This window comes from Mastigoproctus giganteus, chromosome 11 (assembly GCF_048544385.1).
Source record: "Mastigoproctus giganteus isolate SK-2022 chromosome 11, ASM4854438v1, whole genome shotgun sequence".
Classification (NCBI taxonomy): Eukaryota; Metazoa; Arthropoda; class Arachnida; order Uropygi; family Thelyphonidae; genus Mastigoproctus; species Mastigoproctus giganteus.
In genome coordinates this window covers 98,859,377-98,886,260 of record NC_143585.1, presented here as the reverse complement: position 1 = coordinate 98,886,260, position 26,884 = coordinate 98,859,377, and the positions used below count along the sequence as shown (strand labels likewise).

At 39.3% G+C, this 26,884-nt stretch overlaps 1 protein-coding gene across 1 annotated transcript in view; it reads left to right on the top strand.

Annotated features, from left to right (window-relative positions):
* Positions 1 to 26,884, top strand: part of LOC150078287 (uncharacterized) — a 910,840-nt gene that overhangs the window by 138,367 nt on the left and 745,589 nt on the right. Inside the window, 1 exon segment of the mRNA XM_090384522.1 lies at positions 23,461 to 23,660. Within this exon segment, the coding sequence (XP_090240648.1) occupies positions 23,461 to 23,660 (200 nt within the window).

Here is a 26,884-nt window from a genome sequence, read left to right as displayed (position 1 = left end):
GGCGTGCATTGTAGCCCGTGGAAGAAACTTCGAACACTTACTTTAATCCATGTACCTTTTGCTTCTTTTCATGTATTATTAAAACGATTTCTCACTTACGGTCTCTTTTTTTTATGGTGCTTCTGTGTACAACACCGCTTCAGGAAAGCATTTCCGACCCCACATTGCTATATGATTTCGAGTTGTCAGGATGTACCCTACCCCTCTTAGAAGTTCTGAAACGTTTAACTGAAACACCCTGTATAAGGCTCTATGTACAATGTGTATTTCTTTGTGCAGGCCTAGTCATATGTTTTTTCCATAAAGAAATTACTGTAAATTTGTAGCTATGGTTAGGATAGTGAACATACATTACAAACTTAATGACAGTATTTGCATGATTTCCAATCAAATGATGAGAAATAAAAACAGTTGCTTGCCTGAAACCCAGTAAATGCATCCGAGAGCCAAATGTGATGTTCTGCAATATATACAGGGTGATTCACTACCAGTGCGACAAACTTGCAGGAGGTGTAGGGGGCACAAAGACGAATCGGAATCACATAGCATTGCAGAGTCCGAAATGCCTTCGTCATGCGGTAGAGGACGTTGAACGGGAGGTCGCGTGAACAGCGATCCCGCTGGAAGTGAGCATTTGCAAATCGTTTCTGTTGAAGAAACCAAGTAGCAAAAGTCCTCCGGAGTGGATAATCCGCAGGCTACAATGATTAGACGCATTGCAGATGGTATGAACTTATTTGGTTTGTTGACAGTATCCTCCATACAGTGGATTGGGAAATACCCAATCGCTGGCCTATCGCTCGAGTACTCGTATTCGGATTGCCTTCTGCAAGACGTAGGACATTCTCCTCATTGTCTGGTGTCCTCGTCGTTCACTCTCGATTCATGGTACCTCTCGTGAAACAACCAGTCTCACGTAACCTTCTGTGCACACGTGCGAAAATCGTATGACGAGGAGCACGCCTGTGCGGGAAACGTTCCTGGTACAAGCGCAGAGCGGCGCGCCCGTTACAGTCCGCAGCCCCATACGCGAGGTGCATGTCGGCCAGTTCAAACTTTTGAATACTCGTCATTCCTGCTGCCTCGGGAACCGGTTTCCAAATGCTGACTTCCAGCGGGATCGCTGTTCACGCGACCTCCCGTTCAACGTCCTCTACCGCATGACGAAATCATTTCGGACCCTGCAATGCTATGTGATTCCGATTCGTCTTTGTGCCCCCTACACCTCCTGCAAGTTTGTCGCACTGGTAGTGAATCACCTGTGTATATATATATATATATATATATATATATTTTTTTTTTTTTTTTTTATCATTATAATTTCTATTCATTGTTAATGTACTCGTATATGTGAATTCTGTTATACATTTGTTTTTATATTTACCTTCCTTGTTCTGTACTGCATTTATGCCCCAAGCTTAGTGCTGTGATGGATTTGCTGTATTTGCAATAAATGAATATTTATTTATTTATAATAATTATAAGGTCTAGTATAATTATTATTTATTTAGTCATGCGTGTCGTACACGCATGACTAAATAAATAATACAACCTACAACAATGCATTTTAGTTGTAAAAAAAAAAGTAATCACAAAATGAGTCCCTCATTTCACTATCACTAGGTCTTCCAGCGTAGTGAATTGGTTCAGGCTTACTTCTGCCTTTTCGGCGCCTCCGTAGCCAGGTGGGAAGGAGCAGCAGTGCGTAGCACACGCTTCTTGATTAGACCGGGGTTCGAGCCAGTGACCACCAAATACGTAGGATGCGGAAAGGTCAAGGAACGACCACCGCATATCCCCGAGCAATATGGCCTTAGTTGCTAATGCTCCTAAATAACAAACAAACAAACAACTTCTGCCTTTTCGCTGAGTTTCAGCTCTGTATTACAGTAATCCAAATCGCTGTTTCCATCCTTATTATATTATGTAAAATGCAAGAACATTTTTTATTGTGAAAGCTTTATCAGGTTTTCAAACCTTTTGTATGGCTGTTTCATTGCGGTAGAAAGTTAAATGCCCCCAAGATGATGGAAATCTCAATAAACTGCTGTTTTCTGTTTCTTCCCCCAACATATGTAACGAAAACAAGAATTATCCAGAAAAACTGCGTACTGTAGTCAGTGGCTTTGACATCGCCATTTTTAAAAAATGAGTGTTGATAAATCGCGCTCTCGATGGTTTAACAATGTGCAATACTTATCGCTTAACCCACCGATCTCTCACCATTATAATTTAAATAAATATACATAAATATAGTTGAATGCGTTCTGCGATGAACAAGACACACAGTTATGCAAACATACGTGAAAACAAATACTGTATTTACAAACACATGCAGGCTCGTTGGGCAGCATATTTTTCTAATCTCACATGCCACAGGCATGCTGTAAATTTTCTCTGCAGGCAGTTCCGCGTCAGATCGTGTGCAAGAGAATTTATCAGTGCAAAGGTAAGAGGTTCCTCTCTCAGCTTCGGATGGCAGGTATATCATTTCGAAAACCCACACAACAGCGGAATCAGTTTAGCCAGAGAACGCCTGTAATTGTGATCTAATGCAGCTTTCTGGAAGTCTATTCGGATTATTTTCTGGGTTTTTCTTGTGGGAAGTACTTGGACAAGTAGAAATATGTCGCAACTCTAGTGACTGTTAGGGTGCGTACGTAGAACGCAGGTAGCCGCTTACTGAAAACCAGCAGAGACATGCAACTGAAACTTCTCACTGGCTATGAACACATAGAAAACAGTTGACTAGTGCGAGGAATTCCCCTCAATCAGGAGCAAGATCTACTAAACGACGGAGATAAATATATAGTGTTCACTCGATTTGCCCAGGCTGTCTTTACCACAAGGCGTGCCAAGCTCACTGCTGCTAGGACATTCCAGAATATTCCCCACTCCCTGCTAACCCGTTCGGGGGTAGGATAAATGCAAATCTGTGTTACAGAAACAATACTGCAAACCCTTTATGGGTAGGATTCGTGCTGGCACCCAATTTAGGGTACGGGATCACTGCTGGCACTCAATTGGGTGCTAGATCAACACACAGGGGCTCCTGCGACTTTTAATCCCCTTCCCTTTCCAACCCCTACTTCCCCTAAATCCATGGTGGACTGTCTTCACTATTAGTCCAACTTTCTTTCACCCACAGTCTGACCACCTCCTCTCTTATTCCCTGTGAACTCTCTTCAACAAAAAAAAAACAAAAAACTTTTTTTTTTTTTGGCCTCTGTCAGGAAGCTCATGCGACCCTGGCAGAGGCCAGCCATAGTATGATGGAGGGCAACGTGGTGGAGGGCAACGTGGGGTCCCATTAGGGGCCCTGCGGCCAAGAAGCCAGAGAAACAACAGAACTCAACACAATACTATACACATACAACATGCCACACAGATTTCTAGCATTTACAGAGTCCTGTCTACTTCACAAAAGTACAGATGGTGTAGCTGTGGGAACCACAAGTGGCGCCTTACACTAAACACTATGCCGTTATGTCTAACAAGTCGGTTGATCGTAGGGACTTGGAGTAGAGTTATAGTTTGGTTGCGATTCCAGGCATGTATTGTGATGGAAAGATGTACAGTATATATATATATATATATATTTTTTTTTTTATGAAAACCCCAAACATGAAAGGTATCAAAACCTATAGTACTTAGTACCATACGTGGGTTTAAAGAGAAGTAATGGGGGGGGGGGATGCCAGAAACTTTGCTCTAGAGACTAAACGGGTTTCACCACTTCAAGCCTCCAATAAGCAAAGTGGTGGTATTTCACCGGTTGATGAAAGTCATCTACCACCTGAGGATGATGCTGGAAAGACAGTCTATTATGGTGGTGTCAGTGGCGGCGGTGGTGGAAGGGTCCTGTGTCTCACAAAGATATCCTGTGCAAAATTGGAGAAGGCACGGTATATTTCTTCTGATTCCAGTAGGTGGTGTTGTTGGTTCCTCGGGATGAAATGGATCTTGAAAATTAGTAAGCAGCGGAGATCTTCAAAGAGCGGGCAGCGGTACATCATATGCTCCCAGGATTCCAGGAGGCCGCAGGAGCAAAGTGGATTATCTATTAGGCCAAACGAGATTAGCTTCCCTGCGACGGCTCAGTGTCCCGTAAGAAGGTAGGTGGTTAGTAGCCCCGGAGAGAGCCAGGCTGGTGATCTCGGGAACGTCTTCTGGATGTCTGGGAGAAATTTCTTTATGATGGCCCCTTTTGTCGAGGCATTCCATCGCTGTGGTCAGGCCAGTGAAGTCGTGGAAGGTAATGGCTCTTTCTTTGGCCAGGTTATATAGCAGGCCGCAGCGCACAGCCTCTAGGTCAAGCGGCAAAGCCCTTGACCTAGAGGCTGTACGCTGTACATTACCCAAAGCATGACACCGCCACCACCGGCTTGTTTTCGTCCCACAGTTCATCCAGGCGCCATCACTTCCCTAGGTAAACGACGCACACGTACCTGGTCGTCCACATGATGCAACACGAAACTTGATTCATCGGACCAGATGCCCAATCTTTCAATCATTGAAGGTCCAGTTTCGATGTTCACTTGCCCATTTAGGCGCTGTCGCCGGTGAACCGTCTTTAGCTTGGGCACTCGGAGCGGCCTGCGGCTACGTCGCTCCATTTCAGCAGGGTTCGATGTACTGTGTGTTGTGACACATTACTCCCATCACCAGCATTCCAATTACTGGCGAGTTGCGTTACAGTCGCCCTTCTGTCGGCATGTACCATCCGGGAGAGCCTTCGCTCAACTCGATCGATGAACCGTGGTCGTCCAACACCTCGCCGGTGGTTCGTGGGTTTCCCCCTCCTAGGACCACTTTCGGTAGTTACTGACCACGGCATGGGCACTCGGAGCGGCCTGCGGCTACGTCGCCCCATTTCAGCAGGGTTATTTTTTTTTTATAATAACACCTCGCCGGTGGTTCGTGGGTTCCCCCCTCCTAGGACCACTTTCGGTAGTTACTGACCATTGCTGACCGTGAGCATCCCACCAGCCGTGCCGTTTCCGATATGCTCTGACCCAGTCGTCTGGCCATTACAATTTGGCCTTTGTCAAACTCGCTTAAGTCCGCTGCCTTTCCCGTCTGAAGAACAAGAGTAACACTGATTAACCGAGCTCAGTATCAGGTGTTTTTTATACCGTGTCGCGACCTGCAGACGCGCCGTAGTTTACTTGCAGTTGCTTCGATTTGCATAAGGACTCGCTGGTTATAATGGTTTGGCTCATCGGTGTATATTTCTATTATTTTCTGTATACTCTACGTGATCAGCTCCATACTGAGGCAGTTTTTTTTTCCCCTCTTCTCTAATTTTTCTTTGATCGTTTTGCTAAAAAATTGAACCGAGTGATATAAATGAGATATATGAATGAAAAAGCATGTCACTTGGAAGATTGATTAAATAAACTATATTAAACTAACAATGTTTTAGAACAGAAAGTCTGCGACTACTATGTAAAATTCAAACTGCGACATTAGTTAGTGCATTTGCATTATTAGTACATAGTTTGATTTTTTAGACAAACCGAAGTGTGTACATAGGCATCATTATTTTAACATCTCATTGTGAAATCCTTCAGGAGTTGCCCTCCTTATACTTCAAATAAGTAACGCTTCTCTATTAGAGAAGACTAATGCTTTCCCATCAGAGAAGAGAAATATGTACAGTAGTCTTCTCTATTAGAGAAGACTAATGCTTTCTCATCAGAGAAGAGAAATATGTACAGTAGTCTTCTCTAATGGGGAAGCGTTACTTATAGAAGTACTGTGTAAGGAGAGCAATTCGTTCTGTAGGATTTTACAATATGGATATCTTTATTGCAGGCCGTGAACAGTTACATGATTGCCTGATGCAATAATACCCATAACAGCGACAATGCTAGGGATTTAACATGAAATAACTAATACAAGAAAATTACATAAAACGTATAGTAACATATTTTACCTATAAAATTGATATTAATATGGGAAATGAAAGAAAATGAAAGGCGATGAAAAGACACTGGCAGTAACTCGGCTGAAGACGAAAGCTGTTCCCTGATGGTGCGTCTTCTGTACGATTTGTCCTCTGTGAACTTTTTGTAGTCCACATCCATTACCTGGACGTTGTGGAGCATCTCCATGGCCAGGAATCTATCCCCTATCCTGAGTCTCCACGCCACAGACTGCAGAGAGGGGAGGGCTCTTAAGGGTTTTGGGGGGATCCTCCAATTACACATCTGCCAAAAACTTGGCATATTGACTTCACCTGCAATCATTTCAATTGACACGAGCAAGCGGAGGGTGAATATCCATTTGGAGATTTTTCTGTAATTTAGAAGTTGGGTGATATCTGAAGTATGTGTGAGTGGTGGCAGTTTATGCTTGAAGAGGATCCACCGAAGAAGCCAGTACTCATCGGATGCAATTGTTTTTAGCGTCGCTTTCGTTGCCGACGCCCAGATTTCTGAACCGTAGGTGATGACTGGCTGCAGAAACCGGTATATATATTGCAGCGTGTACTCAGGCTCTGTAACATGAAGGTGTTGTTTGGCAAGCCATCTTGATCTGCAGACCTTGTTGTGAATGTTTGAAACTGAGTTTAGGGTCGAATATAACGCCGCGATCTCTGGCGCTTGGTGACTGGGTGATGGAGGTTCCGTGGATTTCCAGATTTAGTTGCGTTGGGTTTGATATGAGTGAAAACACCATTTGTGCAGATTTGTTTGGATTTATCTTAAGAGAAAACTGTGCCAAGTATGTAATCAGATTCTTAAGGCTGTTGATAATGGTTTCAGAAACAGAATCAGGTCGGGTGGTCCCCGTTGATCTGATAGAGGAGCTTCAAGTCGTCTGCATAACTGATAAATTCTGTTTGCTGGCACAGGAATGGGTGAATGGCAGCCGTAAAGAGGAGCCCTGAAAGAACACCGTCCTGGGGAACACCTACACAAATTTTCCTTGTGAAAGATTTTTTATTCACAGTCAAGTGAAGGACCCTGGTCGTAAGTAGCGACTTCAAGAATTCTAGTATATTGCCTTTTATCTGGTGTCCGTCCTCACAAATTTGAGGGAATTCAAGAGGGACTGGATGTCTATGCTGTTAAATGCAGACTGGATATCCAGATAAACAATTGCCATCTCGGCCCTATCTTGTAGAGCCCCAGAATGGTGTTGGTGGTTTGCAGTAGGTTGGTAATGGTTGGCCTGCGTTTCAAGGCATAGGGAATGAATGTGATACACATGGCAGAACCTGGTTGATTAGGATGGGAAGAAGGCACTTCTCCATGACTTTGAGGAGACATAAGGCTTTCATTATTGGCCTGAATTGTGAAACTGAGGTCGCTCCTTGTGTTTTGGGGATTGGTTGGACAATATATTGATTCCAGGCTGTTGGGAAACTTTGCGTTGTGAGGATTCCATTAAAGATACCTAGGAGTGCATCAATGATGAAAAGACTAACGCTCTTAAGAATGAATTGTGGGACCCCATCATATCCACTTCAAGACGTTGGTGGGATATCATTGATGGCGTGGATAAGCTCTCTTTTTGTGATGATGATGGAAGCGAGGATATCTCGCTGACAACTGTTGTGAAGGCTCTTAAGGTCTGACGCTGACTTTGGCCTAAATCTTGTGATGTAGTCTAGCCATTCGATCGGATTAAGTTGTTGAGGGAATTCATCATGGCTTGCCTTAAACGGTGCCTTCCCGATCTTGATTGTTTTGTCGATGTAGGCTTTCATGGCTTCAGATTTGCATCTATTGAACTGGGCACGGGCTCTTGAGTATGCAATCCTGTCAAATGGGTCTGATTTTGCTTTCCATTTTGCATGTAGTCTTTGTTTATTCTGAAATTTAAGGCTGAGATCTTGGGTCAACCATGCTTTGCTCCGACAGGAGATTGAAACTGTTTTTTGCGCTGCAGTTCGAACAATAGACTGCAGCCAGCAGGTAAGAAAGTGCAGCTCGAGCTGTGGATGACATTGGTTTAAGGCTTCCCAAGGAAAAATGGATGCTGCGAAGCAGCATTTCTCTGGATTGAGGAGAGAAGGGCTAATCACTATCTTCTTAACTGGTGCCTGATGTTGCCAGGATGTCCTGGAAGTGATTGGAAGAATGAGGGCTACTGGTAGATGGTCTGACATGAAGGCTGTTTCAGGCTGGCAGTCAACGGTGAGGGTGTCTGTTGCAAATATTAGGTCTAACAGGTTAGCGCCCCTGGTAGGGGGAAAAATTCTGGAGGGTCAGACCTACTGCAGCCAGATTAGAAGATAACAATCTGCGAAGACTGTGTTGGCCTGAGCTAATATTAAAGTCTCCACACACAGAAGTAATGTTGCTTTGGGGTGACATTGATTAATGATCCAGTTGGAGACCTCTTGTAAAGTGTTCTTTAGTGTGGGAGGGGGAATGTAGACTGTGCACACGTCAAGTCTTTGGCCTTGAATGCTGAGTGAGGCTCTTGCAGCTTCAAACAGTTCTGTTTTTAGAGTGGCTGAGCTGGTCAGTGAGAATTTTTGTGTGTTGAAGAGAATGCTTACACCACCACCAGTCGTCCGTTCCCCTGGAGGCAAAAATGCCCGAGAAGCAAGCGGGTTGAGAGAATGCGAGGTCTTCTTCATTGGGGGATAGCCATGTCTCTGTGATACAAATGATGTCATACAACCTTGACAAGAGAAGAATTTCCATTGCCTGAAGTTTATTTCTCAGGCTTCTAGCTTTCTGATAGAAAATTGTGCACATTAAAGATGTTGGGATGTATGCCCTTGTTGGAGCTCTGATCGATTGATTCATCAATCGTCTATAATTCGTTCTGGAAGTAGTTCTCACCTCAATGTTCATATGTCTTCCCTCAGGCGTTAGTGGCTGGTGATTATGTCGCTGGCAAGCTTCGGTTAGAGTGTTTGAACCTTTAAGAAGATCCTGTTCAGTATAACCGGAATGTTCCTCCCCAAACTTAGACTTAATGGCGGGTGTGAGTCAGGTTTTCCTTTCATTATTTGTGATTTCAATCCGTTGGGGATACCGCATCCGGGTAAAGGTATGCTTTTTAGTGTAGAAGTGTTTCACTAGTGCCCCTGCAGGCCAAGATGATGCAAGGCTGAGTAGTTTGTAGTTAGAATCTGCTGCAGTGATTTTGTATGATGCATAGTAGGGTTGTTTGGTCGTGAGCCTGGTAACTTCTGTGTCTACACCTAAGTCTTCATACAAATAAAACCACATCTGTTCAATAGTTGTCTGTGGAGAAAGCCTGGAGACAAAAATTGATTTTTCATGTGAAGAGATTTTCAGCGGAATCGCATGTATTTTCGTTGAGTTAGCAGTCCCAATTGTGGGCTTCATGTTGCAGTTTGGCTTTTCTGGTGTGATTACTGGTTTTTTTGTGCATTTCTACTTCCCTTTGCACAGTATCATCTCCTTAGGTAGTTTTGGGTGTCCTGGTTTGGTTGTTTCTTCGATGTGGCGGCAAGATGAATAATTTCGGGATTATTTGCTGTGGTGTAGAAATTTCGGGGTGCGATTTGGTGGATAGAGAGGCTCCGATACCTTAGATGGTAGACTTTGCACGCTGGGAATTGGTTGCTCCGGTGCGTGTGGCCTAATGCGTAAGTTGGGGGCAGTCTTCCAAGGTATCCGGACAGTTGAATAATTAGATTTAAGGACATCTGAAAATGTAGCACATCGGCTTACTTCTGACTCTTGGACTGAATAGTTTTGTACCCGAGACGGGAGAGAATGGGTGGTGCTGTCCTTCTGTGATTGATGTGAGAAGGGGTAATGGATGCTACAATAATGATGAAAATGTACAAACTTCGGTTTGTCTAAAAAATTAAACTATGTAGTAATGATGCAAATGCACTAACTAATGTCACAAACTAAATTAAATAAACATTAAAACGGAATTTTATTTTTGACCTTTATAACTAAACCGCCACGATATTCTACGATCCGCTTGGATCAGAAATATCACAAATGACTCGATCACAGGGCCCAGCTCCAGGTAAAGTAAAATAACCACTTTGCATATGTGTTTGTTGAAGTATATGAAATGTGTGATTCTAAAATTTATAACACGCATTCTCAAAAATCTTTGAATACAATCGAAGTTTCAAAATAATTTATTATTAAATAAAATCACCACTCACTTAATCTTTACGGAACTTTTTAAAGCTGTGAGCTTTAAATTTTGCGACAGTGCTAATTTAAACTTAATTCAGCTAACGCTGCATTATACTTTACAAAACTTGCTTCAAGAGGTGAGTTTTGTAGAGTATATGCAGCATTAGCTGAATTATTAAAAAAAACATGAATACCTAATTTAATAATATTTATTAACTATAAAAGAAAAGAGTATAAACAGAAAATTAATTAATTAATTTTAATAACCAAGTATGTACACACTACATTACTGATGCGTGTGACGAACAGGAACGGCGTGCCGGTGCACCGCGATCTATAGTACTAACTCCTACCATGTACTACTACACATTTTTCAAAAATATTTTATTACCAAAGATGTGTAATTTTTCAAAATCAAATGTTAATAAAATATCTTATCAATATATGCAAAACATAACCGAGGCGTGTGACAGAATTGGAATGGCGTTAAGAATGTAAAATACCTTTACAATGCCAGAATTTTTGTTTAGTTTGGTTTTTAGAAACACCTTCCGCTAGAATACATTACTTCATAAAACCTCCTTGACAGACAATATTTTCGGTGTAGACTTTCCCAGAGTCTGCCTTGTACTGGACAATACTGAAATGTTGCGCAATATTATTGATTGGTTAAGGGCTACTTAAAAGAAGAATGCAAGGAACTTCGGTCATATCACTTCTCGCTCACCTTGACCAGCTAAGAAATCTGCAGTGTGTTCCATATGAATAATAATAATAATAATAATAATAATAAGGGAAAGTTCCGTTTATACTCCAATGACCACTAGATCGGAGTAGTTTACAGATCAGAGTACCAATCATTTCGACAATGAACAATCGTTAACCATATTTAGCAGTCATGCGATTTTGAACGACGTTCTCCACTCACAAGCGTGTGCTTCTGAATTCTTCCACGGGACTATTCGGCTATGCCGAGCCAATGTGTTTATTCAATGCATGAGGAACTGTCATTTTCCAAGGTACTTTCAAATTATGCAACGCTGACTTTAACAACTCCTCTAATTCTATTCCCTCGCCTAGTTTGAATGCTATATTCACAACAACGACTTTCTCAATTGATTCAGTTTCAATTCATACTTTTGCAAATTGCTCATTTTAAGGTAAATAAATATACAAATTTCAAGGTTAAAATAGTTAATAAACTTAAAAATAAATTCAGTTCGATCAGTAAATGCAGTAGTTAATTGTATTTACTGGTCGAACTGAATTTATTTATAAGTCATGCAACCCATTGCCACAGGCCTCTTTAAAAATAATTTTGTTAGCGAACATTCCGTCTCGTGAAATTTTCTGTTTCAACTCTTGACTTTGGTTATAAGTTTAATATTCTTTTATATATATAAAAAAATCCGTATGTAAGGCAATATTTTCAAATCGTAACCATTGATGCGCCGAATTAGGTCAACTTATGTGAAATATTTCCCTTTCTTTCTCCCCATACGTTTATATCCATGTATTTATTTTCACATGGCGATTGATTTAGGTGCTTAGTTTTAGGCGCGCTCCGGTAACACGAAGCTTTGTTGTTAATGTTATATGTATGAAATATATAGGAGCTACATGACAGATAATGTCAGCAGACTAGCTTATGACGCTACAATATGAGAGTGTAATGTGCCCAGTGGGAGTGATAACCAAAAACGACGAATGCACTTGCACGGAATCCTCTATGTAAACGTTGGAAACAAATAATGTATGCCCTTTCCAAGTGACCCCTGTCCCCCTTTCAGGAAACCTTGTTTGTGTTCCCTGGATTTTCACTCAGAAAACTGCAGTGGCTGTATTTTTCTTATTTTTAGCGACTTCGGTACACATAACTTTCCACTTGACGTCTGTCGACTTCTCCATGCGTCATACTCTGAGTTGTAGTCTTCGCTGACGTACTGCACCAACGTCATCGGTTATCTAAATAAGTTTACCGTACTTTCCGAAAAATCTATAGGAAAAATGGCCCAAACACTTTTTTGTTTGAATAAAAAATAATATTTTTTATTTAATTTTATTTAAATTATTTTATTTCAAATTATTTAACGTTACATAATAATTTAAATATAAATGAAATTGATGCTTTCTACGAAACTGCAATTTCTGTATCGCTTATTTTCAATTCAGTTATTGGGTCATATGCAGTTAACCATACAAAGTGAATTTTTTGTGTTGTGAATTTTTTCCTCATAACTTTTCTAATCCAAAATATACAAGATAACTTAGAATTTTAAAAGCTATTAAGCATGGTGAAAAGTGTTACTGGTTGGCTTTATGTAAATGCTCGTTTTCGTGGATAAGGCAAAATCAAGTTAGCACAAACGAAAGCAAAAATTTTAGTTCTTGGAAACACACACACACACACTGGATCGCTCGGTAGTCAAGATGGAGCAATTCCTAAGGTCTAAGTGAATATTAACAGTTCACTCACTCTAATATGTGCATTTTTGTTTTTTTTTAAGGATTTTCCTCTATTTATTGTTGCTGTTTTTCGATTATAGGCGCATTAGCAACTTAGGCCATATTTCAAGGCCCTAGCCGAGTAATCAAGCGCATTGTGAAAACGCATTTGCCCGATACAGCCAAGTGGTCACGTAGAAGAATGCAGAACCAGACGCGTTTGAGTGGACCGTCGTTCAGGCTCGCGTGGCTGCTAAATATGGTTAACGATTGTTCATTGTCGAAATGATTAATTCTAAACTGCTCTGATCTAGTGGTCGTCCGAGTATAAACGGAACCTTCTTTTATTATTATCATTATTCATATGGAACACGCTGCAGATTCTTAGCTTCTCAAGGTAAGCCCGTGATTGCTAAATACAATGCTGTTTCTTGCATTTTCTCTATTTTTGTGAACTCTTTTGACCGTGGTCGTCCCGGAGTATAAACAGAAAATTTATTTCACACAGTGCGGCAATTGGAAAACAAGACATGAGACGAGTGCTAGTTCTGCCATTTATTAGAAGTAAACATGAAATAAACGAGTATTCCTCGAGCACGGCAGTCAAAGTCAGCGAAATTGCTGCCATTTCAGAACGTAGCGTGACCTGAACTGCACGTCTCTCCTGTGTCTGTGTTGTGGAGAGACAATGGAACAAAGGGTAAACAAAACGTTTTGAGTACGACTAACAAGAGTGTCACGAAAACGTTACAAATGATGAAGCAAGGGTATGGAGAGAATTATATCTTGTGCTCGTGTGTTCGAGTGGCATAAATGTTTCATCCATGGAAGAGAATCACTGGAAGACGACGAACATCCGGACCCAGCAAAAATGGTTCGAACGCCAGAGTTGATTGAAAAGGTGCAAGAAATCAATACCAATGACCGATGTACAACGCTTCAAACGATTTCAGATCTGTGCGTTAATAAGGAAATCATCGACAAATAAAAACCGAGGCTTTGAAGAACACGTATGTCTGTTCCATATTCGTTAACAGACGGTCAACTCATTGAGGCCGCTGAAAGCTAGCCCAACTTCCTGAATTCGATAGTTACGGGTGAGGTGACGTTTTCAGTACAAACCCTTAACGAAGCCACAAAGTGCAGCGTGAAAGTCCGCAACTCTCCAAAAGCCAAAAAAAAGTTTGCCAAGAAAGGTCAAAGTTCAAAAGCATGCTCATCACCTGCGATTGCTAGGGAATTGTGCACAGGCTTCGTGCTCAATGGCCAAAATATTACTTCTGCCTACTCTCTAGACGTTTTGAAACGTTTATTGCAGAGAATCCGCCATGTGCGGCCTTAGTATGGAAAAGATGGCAGTTGGTTTTTCTTGCGCGACAACGCACCAAGCCACAAGGGAGGTTCTTTGGCTAGCAAGAAAGTCAGCGTACTGTCGCACACACCGTATTTACCAGACGTAGTCCCGAGCATCTTCTTTTTGTTACCGAAGTACAAGGCACCACTGAAAGGCTGTTATTTTGATTACGTCATCACTATTCAAAGAGCTGTGACGAGAACATTGAACTACACCAGTCACGGCCTTCCACCAGTCGTTCCAGTCGCTTCGTGATCGCTGCATGAAGTGTGTGGATGGGGGAGGAAGTTACTTTAAATAAACCAAGGTTAGTTTACTTTTATATGGGATCATTATTTTTTCTAGCATTAGTTTCCAATTGCTGCATGTGTATTTTAATGTTCGTAAATTACTTGTATTCTAAGGTCGATTTGCTGTTTTCTGGACGGAAAATCCGAGTTTCTGGGATAAAAAACCCAGGCTGCCTTGACCTGAAACCGACTAACCCAGCAATATTGTGAAAAAGACCAAAAAATACTTCGCGTCATTCGCAAGTGGATTTGAACTGAGGTATTCGCTACCCGATGTGGAAAGGACAGTGATTATACCAACTGTACTATCCACAGGTTGGATAGAATTCGAATTGACACCACCTATATTTATGAAATGATTGAGTAGCGGTTAGAATTGAGACCACCTATATTTTAAAATTAATTTGGAAGTTTTTGGGAGGTTTAGATCTTCTCGCAAATAACTTTGTTCTGTTGGTGTGTGAGAGCGCCCTCAGGTCACTTCGAGAGGCAGAATGTGATGATTTACTATATCAGGTTATTAGATCTTATTTTTCAAATAGGCAGATAAAAGTCATCTCACAACCTTTGGTATTTTCAAAATTCATTTCCAGAGGATGCCCACAAGGCTTGGTCATTGGGCCTCTCCTCTGGAATTCTGTTTTAGACCAATGGTTACTGAAAGAAAGTCAAATTTGCAATAAAATAGCGTATGCCGACGATTTAGTGCTATGCATACCAAGCAGGTTAAGACTTTGGTTAGAAACACATGGGAAAGAAATCCTGGATGATTTGCTGGAATGGTCTAGAATAAAATTTCTGAGACGAAAACTAAAATGATGATCTTCAATAATAAACTGATTATAACAGACCTCCTAATCTTCATATCAACAATGTCCAAATTCCTTGTTTCTCAAAATAAATATCTTAGTCTCTTAATTGATGATAAATTTTCTTTTATCTCCCACGTAAACAACGTAGCTGAAAAGATTAAGAAGTCTACAGCAATGTGATTAGGCTCTCAAGAGCTGAATGGGGTATAAAGCACAAAACTTTGACATTATATTATAAGGCTATATTTTTGCCAATTGTAGTATATGCGGCTGCCATATGGTTTCCTAGGGTTACTCACGTCACAGTGAAGGCCAAACGTTTATCATTGCAGAGAAAGATGATATTGGCAACACACATTGCTGCAGAACAACATCAACCAATGCATTACAAGTGATCTCAGGTTGTGTTCCGATTGACCTTTATGTGGCATACCAAGGCATGATTTCTAACTTAAAGAAAGGTTTGGCAACTCAAAACATTGCAAGTAATCCGGCCATGGACATTCGGGAGGAGAAAATTAATGTTTGGACAAAATTGACTGATAAGTGGAAATACAGATGGCAATCCAGTGGAACAGGACTCACTACCAGGGAGTTCATTGAAGATGCAACGTTTGCTGTAAATAATAAAATTATGGGATGGTTTTATCCTCTAATGACAACGTCATATTTAATTACTGGATATGGCTCACTGCGGGATAAATTGTATAAATTTGGACTTGAACGTGACCCTTTGTGTTTTTGTGGGGCAGTAGAAGATTGGAGGCATGTTCTGCTTTATTGCCCGGCTTATGACGACTTCAGACAAGAACTATTTAACAGCACTTAACCTATTAAGACTAATAACCTCGGTATTTTGATTCAAGAAGCCAAGAACTTTGCAGCGTTCCAATCTTTTTCCGACAAGGTGTTTAAAAGAAGACGCACCTTGTTTACTAATTCTAGAAGTGGACAGTAGACTGATGTATTCATGAACTTATATTTTTACCTTACTAGGTCAAACAGCTGTTAACTTAGAAACTAAATGTTGTGTTCTTAAATTAGTAATAATATAGAATGGTATTAAGTATACATAGATTTTTTTTATTATTGTTTTATTTATTTTCTTTTCCCCCTCGGGTTGGGCATCCTGTCCTTTGGTACTGCACTCCTTCTACTAGACGACAAGTTGGTGCAGCAGAACTAGATAATAGAACCAGGCACAACTCCTCATGCTTAGAAATGGGCAGTGATTGAGCGGATGTTGATCGCTGTAGAGTGTAGACATCAGAGTTACTTTTTCAACAAAGATTTTCCAAGGTGGAGGTCGACTAAACGTCTAGGTGCCACCCAAAACAAATACACACGCATACATACACGCGCGCATACATGTTGGTGTGTGATGTCTACGCGAGTAACACAGTTGTGTCATCACCGTCCTTCCCACACCGGATGAAAAAGACCCGGGTTGGAATTCCTTCGATGACGCTAGGAACTTTAATGGGCTTTTTTTTTTTCACTCCGTGGCTGTGTTGGTCGGTCTCAGGCGTAAATAGCAAGGTTCCCCCCCCCCAGAAACGGGGGGGGGGTTGGTCTACAAAACAGGCAAATCGACCAGAGAACACATGCAATTTACAGACACAAATACGGGTATATGTAAGAAATTACGGGGTGACCCTAATATAATAGTTTTTTTTTTATTTGTGCGTGATTATTCAGGATTCATTTGTGTAGGTGAATTACAGGTGATTGGGCAGCACTTTCAGGTGTATTTTGCGATCATCACTTGGAGGAAAATGAAGGCCACGTGTGAAAGAATTCAATTTACAAAGGGTTAGGACAGGGGTCGGCAACTATTTTTGATTGAAGAGCCATTTTTGATCTAATTAAAAAAAAAAAAAAAAAAAAAAAAAGAAAGATAAAAGAGAATCCGAAGAGCCTCAGCTCAGGCTGGAGGAGGAGGGGGAGGGGATGAGTGCGATAGAGTGGGAAGGTGTTTTATTAAAAAATATATATTTTTTTGAAATATTATTTATTAATACTGTATAAAACATAACAAAAAAATCCAGTTAGGTACGAATTAATGTGACTTTTCGCTGAACTTCTTGAGCGAGTCTCTCAACATCAGGCGGGTAGTATACCGTCACTTTCGTCTTTAAACATGCTGAGAGAATCGCATTGTTCAGACAGTTTCATGATTTATTTTTAATATAGTTCATGTTCGAAAATATTCGCTAGCGGAAATACGTCGCTTGTCGTACATGTGGGCTAAAAGATAAAGAGCAGCAGTTATACATGTTGAAAGAGCTGCAGGTTGCCGACCCCTGGGTTAGGAACATGCACAAACGTGTCTCTTCGTTTACTGTGTAGGGAATCGGAAAATTAATGCTGTCACTTTCCGTGTTTGGGAAATTTCAGTGGATGTGCGTCAACTGAATCTGGAAGTAATAAAAAATTAATGTTTGCAACTTTTTACATCAATTAATTCATGAAATAAATGCTATCTGTAAAATTTTTATTACGCTTGTATCTAGAGCAATTGCTCGATAATTAAAATTTTTATTCCCAACTTAGAAGGATTTTTGTAGGAGATCTAACATCGTATAAAAAGAATTTAAATACCATTTTATTAATCAGGTACCTAAGAAACTTATTTACTTCGCCACGCCACAAACTACAGTATTTGCACTGCCCTGGTTAATTAGACTGAAGATAGCAGACTTTTAATATTATTGCTGTTTACTAAGGTAGTTCTTTCCCTGAAGAAGTGTTTACTACAGTAATAAAAATTTCCTCTTCCGGCGAACTCTCCACAAACTTAGGTAATGTACTCAGCATTTTCTTTATCATTTATTATCACCTTGAAAATTAAAAACAGCATTAAGTGAAACAAAGACTGAGTTCTTTTTCGCTTGTAATGTTTGATTCGAGAAAATGTGAAACGGCCGTACTTAATAATATACAGGGTGTCTATAAATTATTCATCTGGTTATGAAGCTTGATTAAAATTTTATTGTAATAGTTATTGTAAAACGATTTGCTTCACTTAATAAAGCAACTCAAAGAATTTCTTATCACACAACCGCACTTCAGCGAACATCCACAAGGGCGCCTCTGGTAGCACGTAGTATGTTAAGACAGTAACCAGTTCTATTCCACTTGTTTTGAAGCAACTGTTGGGAAATGGAAATCACTGCATGTTCAATCCGATCCTTGAACTCTGTGATAGTATTAACTTTTTTTTTGCATACACCTTGTCCTTTATATAGCCCCTTATAAAGAAATCCATAGGTGTGATATCCTGTGAATGAGGAGGCCATGGAATGGGACAATCGGGCACATGCAAGCTCCAGTGTGGTGAAGCCCCATCATGCTGATACAACACATGTGGCTGTACTGCACATGGATAGCAGTAACCCCAGAGTAACTTATAAACTATGCGGTACTACACTCAGGGTAGTGGAGAATGAAAAAGACCTGGAAGTAATTGTGCAATCAGGCATGAAATTCTCGGAGCAGTGCAAATATGTTGCCAGGGCAGCTCATGGGGTTTTTTCAATGATATACAGAAACTGCTAGCAGGGTTAGGATGTGTTATTCCTTTGTATAAGGCCATGGTTAGGCCGCATGTTGAGTACCCTATACAGGTCTGGAGGTCTCACTTTAGGAAGGAGTTAGGATCTGCTGGAACGGATACAGAGAAGGACAACCAGGTTGGTGAAGACAACAAAACGATGCTCTTACCTAGAAAGGCTTCAGTTCTGCAAATTACAGAGTCTCGAGACCAGACACCTGCGAGGTGATCTGATGAAGTGCTTAAAGCCTTGAATGGATTGAATAAGCTGAATGTTAATGGTATTCTTCCAGTTTCTGAGACTACACACATGAGGGGGCATAAATTCAAGTTGAGGAAGGATGTGCAGGATAGATGTACGGAAGTTTGCCTTCAGCCAGTGGATGATTGATTGTTGGACCAGGCTTCCATCTGTTGGTGTGAAAGTAGACGAGTTGCCATATGCGAAAATTATGTCTGTTAACTTTATCAGATGTGGAATGTCGCTTCATCGCTGAAAATGACATTTTACAGAAAGTATCTAATACGGTTGACAATGTGAATAGCAAATTATCTCATGGTTTGTCTTAAGACTTAATTTCTTGGATAATTTTTACTTTGTAAGCATAAAGTTTCAATCTCTTGCGAACCACCCTGTGCAATGTTGCTCGCAGTTTTTGCAGCGGCAGAGTAGCCCACTGGATAGATTTTGTAGTACTTCCGGTAAACACATCTTGAATTTCCGACACTTTGCCTTTCTGGTGCAGCACACTGCCGGTTTCTTGAAACTGTTTCAACCATTGCCTCATTGATTGTTCGGTAGATGGATGTTTCTGGAATTCCCGTTTAAAACGTCTCTTTACAGTCACTGAAGAGTTGTTAACCCACAGCCACAACAAACACATTGCTTTCTCCTGCATTGTCACCATTTTAATGCTGTACTGCGCAATGCGTACTCGGATCAGGACTGCCAACCGCAAGAAGAAAAAACTCGTTCAGTTTCTCTGATAGCTGCAGCAAACAACTTTAAGATACCTATTACAATAAAACTTTAACCGCGCTTCATATTTATGTGAATAATTTATAGACACCCTGTGTAACATAATAATTTCACTTATTTAATATCATTATTATTATGCAGAAGTTTCCACAGTCTAGGGGGCACCTCCTTGTGGGTACACTTGGTTTTTGGGGCTGGCTCTTGTTGCTTTCATGGAGCACTTTTTTACTTACCATCTCACTAATCCAGCATCTCACTAACCCAGAACAAACCATCTCACTAATCCAGTTACGAAGCATTTTTTAATTAATTTTATTATTCGTAGTTTATTTCTTTAAGAATAAATGTATTTAAGCATTTATTAATTTATAAAAGTATGTATATTCACAGTTAAATTTTAGGTCACATTTTATTTGTACTTGTTCTAGAACTTCAGGAGCCAGTGAAATTTATGAAAAATGTTAAGGGGGGGGGACTTAAGGTATAAAGGTTTGGGAACCTCTGTTATAAAGTAAGTCTGACAAACAGGTTATTTCAGAGCAATTTGAATACCGCGTGTAATTTACATACATATCACTCTCTTCTGTATACCTCACGATCTCCTCTTCCCTTTACTAAATGATGTTCTACTTTTTCTACTGTTTAAATTTTAAGCCTTGGCAGATATCGATTTGAAAACGAACCATTATACTGTATATATTCCTCTAGGTACTCTCAGTACATTCGTTTATAAGCAAGCGATATCGATCAGTGCTCTTTTATTGTGAAACATGGTACTATAACGGGAATGTAATAAATGTTGTATGAGGCTTTCAACAAAAATCCTAGTGACTCTCAATTATGTGACCATTTAAAAACATTTCGGAGAAACAGCGATCGCAAAATTTGTTTAGGAATAACACACTTGTTTACACTAAGCGAGTACAGTACTGTGTTTACTTCCTTTCTGTGAATTTGGTAAGCTAATGGCAAGTTCATCACTAATGTTAGGATTAGGTTTTTTTAACCGAAAACTTTGGTTTTTCATTCTGCTAAACAGGGATGGACTTTAAGGTACATGCAGTTTATCAGCACAATGTACCGATGTTTTGCAAACTTTGTTGTCTTGTAGATATTCTAACAACCTAGGCAACACTCCTGTTAACAAATTATAATTACTTTTCGATTTTAGTACAATATGAAACTCAATTGTGGTGTTGCCTGATTCTTTTGTATTCTCTGAAGTTATTTAAGAACAGATTAAAAATTACCTATCGAGTAGAACTAGGTTTTTCAATTGCTCTTTATACATTTTTTTGTGTTTTTACATTGTTTTATAATTACTTCTCTTTTATAATTACAGAATCTTTTACTTTTATTGTTTTATATGCGTGTTTCGTTTCGTGAAATAATGTGTATATTTATTATGTAATTTCTTTGATATCTAAATATACCATGTTTATTGGAAGTTAAGGGATGTACTGTTTTCTGGAAAATAAATAAATAAACAAATAAATATTTTAAGTTAGTTTATGAATTATTTAAAGTTTAGATTGTGAATTCATTATAACTTGTTATAAGTGTAAGTTATAGATTGCAATTTATTACAACGGTAATTTGCAAATTAACTGTAAATTATTGTGAATATAAAGTGTACACTTATATTAATTGTAAAATTATTATTTAAAAATTCAACTCTTTTAATTGGTTACTGTAATTTAGTAATTGTAAACCGCTTCATGCTAATTCACTCTTTTTCCATATCCAAAAAATAAATACTTCTTTGAACCACTTTCTCAATCGTCGGGAGCGCTCCGTCTCCATTTGCAAAACTGGAGGTGAACTAATGCAATCTTTAATGGAGTACAAATCTCTGATTGTTTCTGGATCTACATGCTACCGGTCTAGGCCACGAATCGCAGTATAATTTGAAATGCATAAAGGTTTTGTGATATTAAATCCAGTTCTTATTTTTGTTTGAGGTTGAAGACTTTTTGAACTGCTTCCATAGTGCTGATTAATTAGAATGTTAATTGTCGTGAGTAGCAGGAATTTGCACCCACCATTTGGACAATATTAAATCCGGCTCTTCTTCTTATTTTTTGTTTTATTTTTTTGAGATTGAAGGCTATTAATTAGAATGTTAATTGTCGTGGATAGCAAGAATTTCACCCGCCAGTTGGACAACAGTGAAACTTTTTCCATACAGAAGGAAATGTACTTAGAAAAAAAAATCATCGTGGGCCAACAATCAAAACACCAGAAATAATTGCAACGTTACCAAGCCCTAACACAATCTACAAGGAAATTGTAAGCAGAGACAAATATTAGTTGAGTGAATGTCAGGATTCGCTTGCACTGGGATCTCCAGTTGTTTCCATATACATTTACAATTAAAAACATGAAGAGGAGTGCGACCGTTGATCATTATTCATTCCCACGTGATAACACCGTCTCCGCCGTAAATGTTTCTCTGATGTTGGTGGGATGGTACTGCATTCTTCGTTGTCTCCAAATGAAATAACGTCTAGAATCAGTTTGTAGGTTTTTAACTAAAACGGGACTCATTAGAGAACAGAACTGTGCCCTATTTGTCACGGCCCCAAGTTACATTTTCTTAGTACTAGTTTCGACGAGTCCTGCTGTGGTTTGGGGTTAATAGGATACAAACCACTGGCTTCCTTGCGTAGAGTCCACTTGAATTGAGCCCACTTCCTTGCGTAGAGTCCACTTGAAAACATTTCCAACCACAGTCTGGTTGGAAATGTTTTCACCTGTAGCTGCAGCAACCTTAAGAGACAGTTGATGACAGGACATCGTAAGGTCCGTGTTGCTGTTAGACCCAGATAGCGGTCTGCTCTGGTTGACGTATCTCTCAGGCGATCTTGCCTAGCTCTTCTTGTAATGGTTCTTGTCTTCTTAAACTGCTTCCATAGTGTTGACACGACACTGCGTGACACATTAAGCCAACGTGCCAGCTCCCCCTGTGACTGCCCTGCTTCAAATGGCCTGCCATCTCAAAAAATAATCTAACTGGCTATGACTTGCCATCCTGAGTACTGGAGATGTGGCTGTCCCACTGAGCAAGACAAAAAACGGAAATGAAGTGATCTGGTCTCAACCCTTGTTTTTATAGGCAAGAATAATTTGCGTAATTTTGCATAACGTGTGACTCTGTAAGGTAGTAGATCGATTTCTATTGGACACTCGGAATTTGCATGCCAGGATGCCTATTATATCAAATATTTGTTTTCAGCAACACTGTTCACAATAAAATATTCATGAAAACATTTTGTTCTGTTAATTTTATGGAGCATGTACTTATGGATTTTGCAAAGAGTGTACAGTAGGACACCGTGGAATGTTTATAAAACTGAAGCACCCAAGCTTGTTTCTCACATCCGTATATTTATTTATTTATGTTTTTTTGAAGTGTATGTTGGGAGTTGTATGTTGTCTCGGATGAAAAACCCGGGATAACTCGTAGACGAAACCGTACTCCTTCTGTCTGAACTCGACTGACTATAGTCTCGACTGAAGAGGAATTTAGAAATGCCTCTAGTCGTTGAAAGGGATCGAACCCAGGTTCCAATGGAAGGCCACATATGCATTTATAGAACTTATAAATGGGCAGACAGAATGACTTGTGTCAGAAATTTTGCAGAAGTATGGTCAGTTTCTTAGCAGATTCTTGTTTGAACAGCATTGAATTTTAAATTCAACCCTTCTTGCCTTATGACAGGCAGATCGCTGCATCGTCATAATGACACTTTATAGTGGTAAACGAAAGGTGGCTGATCCCCCCTGTTTTTTGACCGATTTACCAATGGATAAACGATTATGTGATTTATTGTATAGTGAATGTAGGAAAAAAATATGAAGTGAAAATGAAATAGTTATATATGTTTTTTATTTTTTAAAGTTTGTTCTCTCTTCAATTTGAATACTTTCTAGGTGAGGGATATGAAACAAGAGTATCGAAAGCAGAACTGAGCCTTCAAATACTTGTAAAGATGGCTGCCAACTCTGAATGTCTGATGCCTATATTAAAGAGCCTGTGGTGCCAATTGACCTCTTTGCTAGAGCTCTCTGATAATATAAATGGGTCTATTCTGCATAAACTTATAGCAATGCTCTTAAATCAACTACTGCAGGTATGTTTAATCATGCATGCCTACAATAACGTAGAATTATTTTTTCACGTGTACTTAATAATATAATGAGAATACGAATTGAAGCCTATATTGCATTTGTTTAATGTATTATCATAATCATCTGAAACAAAGATACAAATTTCACTGGAAAAAAACTCAAATTCCTTCTGAAGGGAATTGATTAGTTTTGAATTGTGCAGAATAATCTCTTCCATGAGAAATTTCATTCCTGTATTTCGCACTACGGTTCGATAAAGTAAACAAGTTGCCCATTGAACTCTTATTTACTCTATTTACATAGGTTACATAAGTAGATCTCTTGTTAGAAAAGAATCTCAAACCTTTTTTTTTTTTTTTAGTTATTTTAAAACTCTTTAATTTGGAAAAATACCTGGTTTTTGAAGATGTGGACTTGGTTGACGTTGATATAAGTCGGTTCATCGTTTTTATTTTCTGTACAAAATAAAAATGCAAATACCCCTTTATAAAGATGCTCACTGGCAAATTTATCAGTGGTCTAAACAGTTTTCTTTTGGAAACTCAGGGATACCTTCCTTTCAATGAATAAATTTGCTAATAAATGAATTTACAAATTACAAATAAGTATTTATGAGAAATTCCATAGAAAACATAAATAGGAACAAAGGGATTCATATCGTCATCAATCAGGTGTACATCTTCAAAAGCTTGGCGCTTTCTCAAATTAAAGGCGGGGGGGGGGGGAAGTTACCATCAACTTGAAAGCGTATTGTTCTGAAATCTTTGCTGTCATCTCTAGTGATCTTTTAATACGATGACGCGAGTAACTTTAATGGACATTTTTCACTCCTGGCTGAGTTAGTCGGTCTCAGGCGTAGACACCATGGAGGGTTTTTCTTCCAGAAAAACAGGCAAATCGACCAGAGAACACACGCAATTTACAGACACAGTACACATATGAAGAAATTATCGGGTGACTCTAATATAGTAGTTTGGTTTGGTTTTGGTTTGATATTTTAATATTAAATATTTCATTTGCTGTTAAGCAAAACAGATATATCGAAGGAGAGGGAAAAATTAGTTTTTACTACACAAACGGACTAGTATATAGTTCTTACATAGAGGTTAGACATGAAAAGACTTAGACTATATAATGAGCTGTTTGTATACTGTTTTGGGTGTATGCAATGGATTCTGCAAAATCGTTAGATTATTCCATGTGTATTGTGTCAATATGGGTTCTCTTGTTGATTATCAACATTTATTACTTTTAGAAATTCTTTAAATATGGCACCACTTCAAATGCTTTGAGTATTTGCGGTTGGTACTACATGGTAAGTAATAATAATTATACTTCCTGATATTATGGAACGAAACAACAACGAGAGCTACGAAGGTTGCACCGTAAAATTTCGTTAAAAAGACTCAGACGTCTTCCCTATAACGTTTGAAAGAAACAGTGAAGGGGTAAAATTTTTACACAAATGGTGATGTGAAGACTACAGTGACGTGTGGTGTGATTTAAAGAAGGTTCACTTGAATTATGTGAATTAGACACTTCCAGTTTCTGTTACATGCTTTTACGACATATAATGGTGCTCAAACAATTGTATCACCTCATTTTTAGGTTGTTTGCCCTTATACTGGCAGCTAATCTTTTAGAAATAGCTGAAATAACATTAATAAGTAATAAAAATACACATAAGAAACTATTAATTGCAGTTTATGCTTTATCTGTAAATATGCAATGAAATAAGTACCTTTTCTCCAAAATAACAGCATGTTAGTTATGGTTCGTATAATAATAAAATTTTTCTGAAAGCAGCGACTTTTTTCATTACTTTGTACGACGCCAGGCACTATTTAACCGAAAAACAAAACAAAATGCACACTAATATTTTGTTAGCCCACACCCTGCTTTGATGACTGCTACACATTGTCGTTGCATCGACTGGATAAGTTTCTGAATGTATTCCTGAGAAATCTCGTGGTGCCAAACACAGCTCTCTAAGTGTTTTTGGTTTCTTTTTCATTACTGAAATAACCAGTTTGTTGCAACAATTTTCAATTGGATTGAGGTCTGGACTGTTTCCAGGCCATGTCATTGTGCGAATTGATTTATCTTTTAACCATTTTGCACCTTTTGACAGTAAAGACAGCAAAATAAATTATATTTATTTAAGCAAGGGTGTTATATTTCATAAATTTAAAATTTTTGCTAATTTTATGAAGTAGTACTTGCAGTTTTGGCTCTATGATATGGAGAAAAGTCTCCCTGACAAATGTAATTGGCAGCATTCCCATAATGATCTGTAACTGTTGGAAGTAATATTGTCTCAAAAATGTCCCTGTCAAATTAAAGACTACCAAACTCCTCTATGTGAAATACATCCCCATATCATTTGAGATGCAGAACGTTTCACCGTGAAGATCAGGATGAAATTCTTCTTCTCCTCTTCGTCTAATAGTCTGCTAGCCATCTAACCATGCAAGTTAAATTTGGATTCATCAGAAAAAATAAAACAATTTCACTGATCCTCAGACCAACTAGCATGCGTCTTTAACCACTTTGGATGCTGGGCTTTCATTTTTTGCGTCAAAAGTGACTTTTTTCCTGGGCGACGTGTTACTAGTCCTGATGAGAAAAGGCATCTATGTACTGTAGCAGTACTTTCTTTTCTTTCTGTATCCTCCTCCCACGCTGTTTTGAGATCTGTCGATGAGGATCTTCTGTTTGGGACCCATAGACGGCCAAGAAATCTGTTCTATGCAAAAGAAGATAATCGTGGACGTCCACTTCCTTTCTTTCTGCTTAGACTGCTGCCAGTTTCTGTTCATTTTCGTAATAAACGTGCCACTTTTGACTGATTACAGTGAATCGTTTTAGTTATTTCATGCATAGACTGTCCCTCTATATTCAGTGCTGCAGCCACACTTTCCCTACATGTTGTTAGATATGAAAACTTAGCCATCTATGTGGTCTGGATTGCAATAGCACAGAATGCTGCCGCTAGGATGATGCAATCATGTATGGCACATGACATCATCTAAAAGAGTTTACTAGAGATGGATGATGAAATAGGGTAATGCTATTACCAAACATATATGATATATTGCCAAATCTCACAGAAATTCGGTGAGTTTTGCAAGTGCTGCAGTTTTTCGAACATCACTGTTTATTTCCATGGGCACTGTTCTTCCGAATTTGTCTCAGTAACTCCACTACATTTTTAGAATATATAACA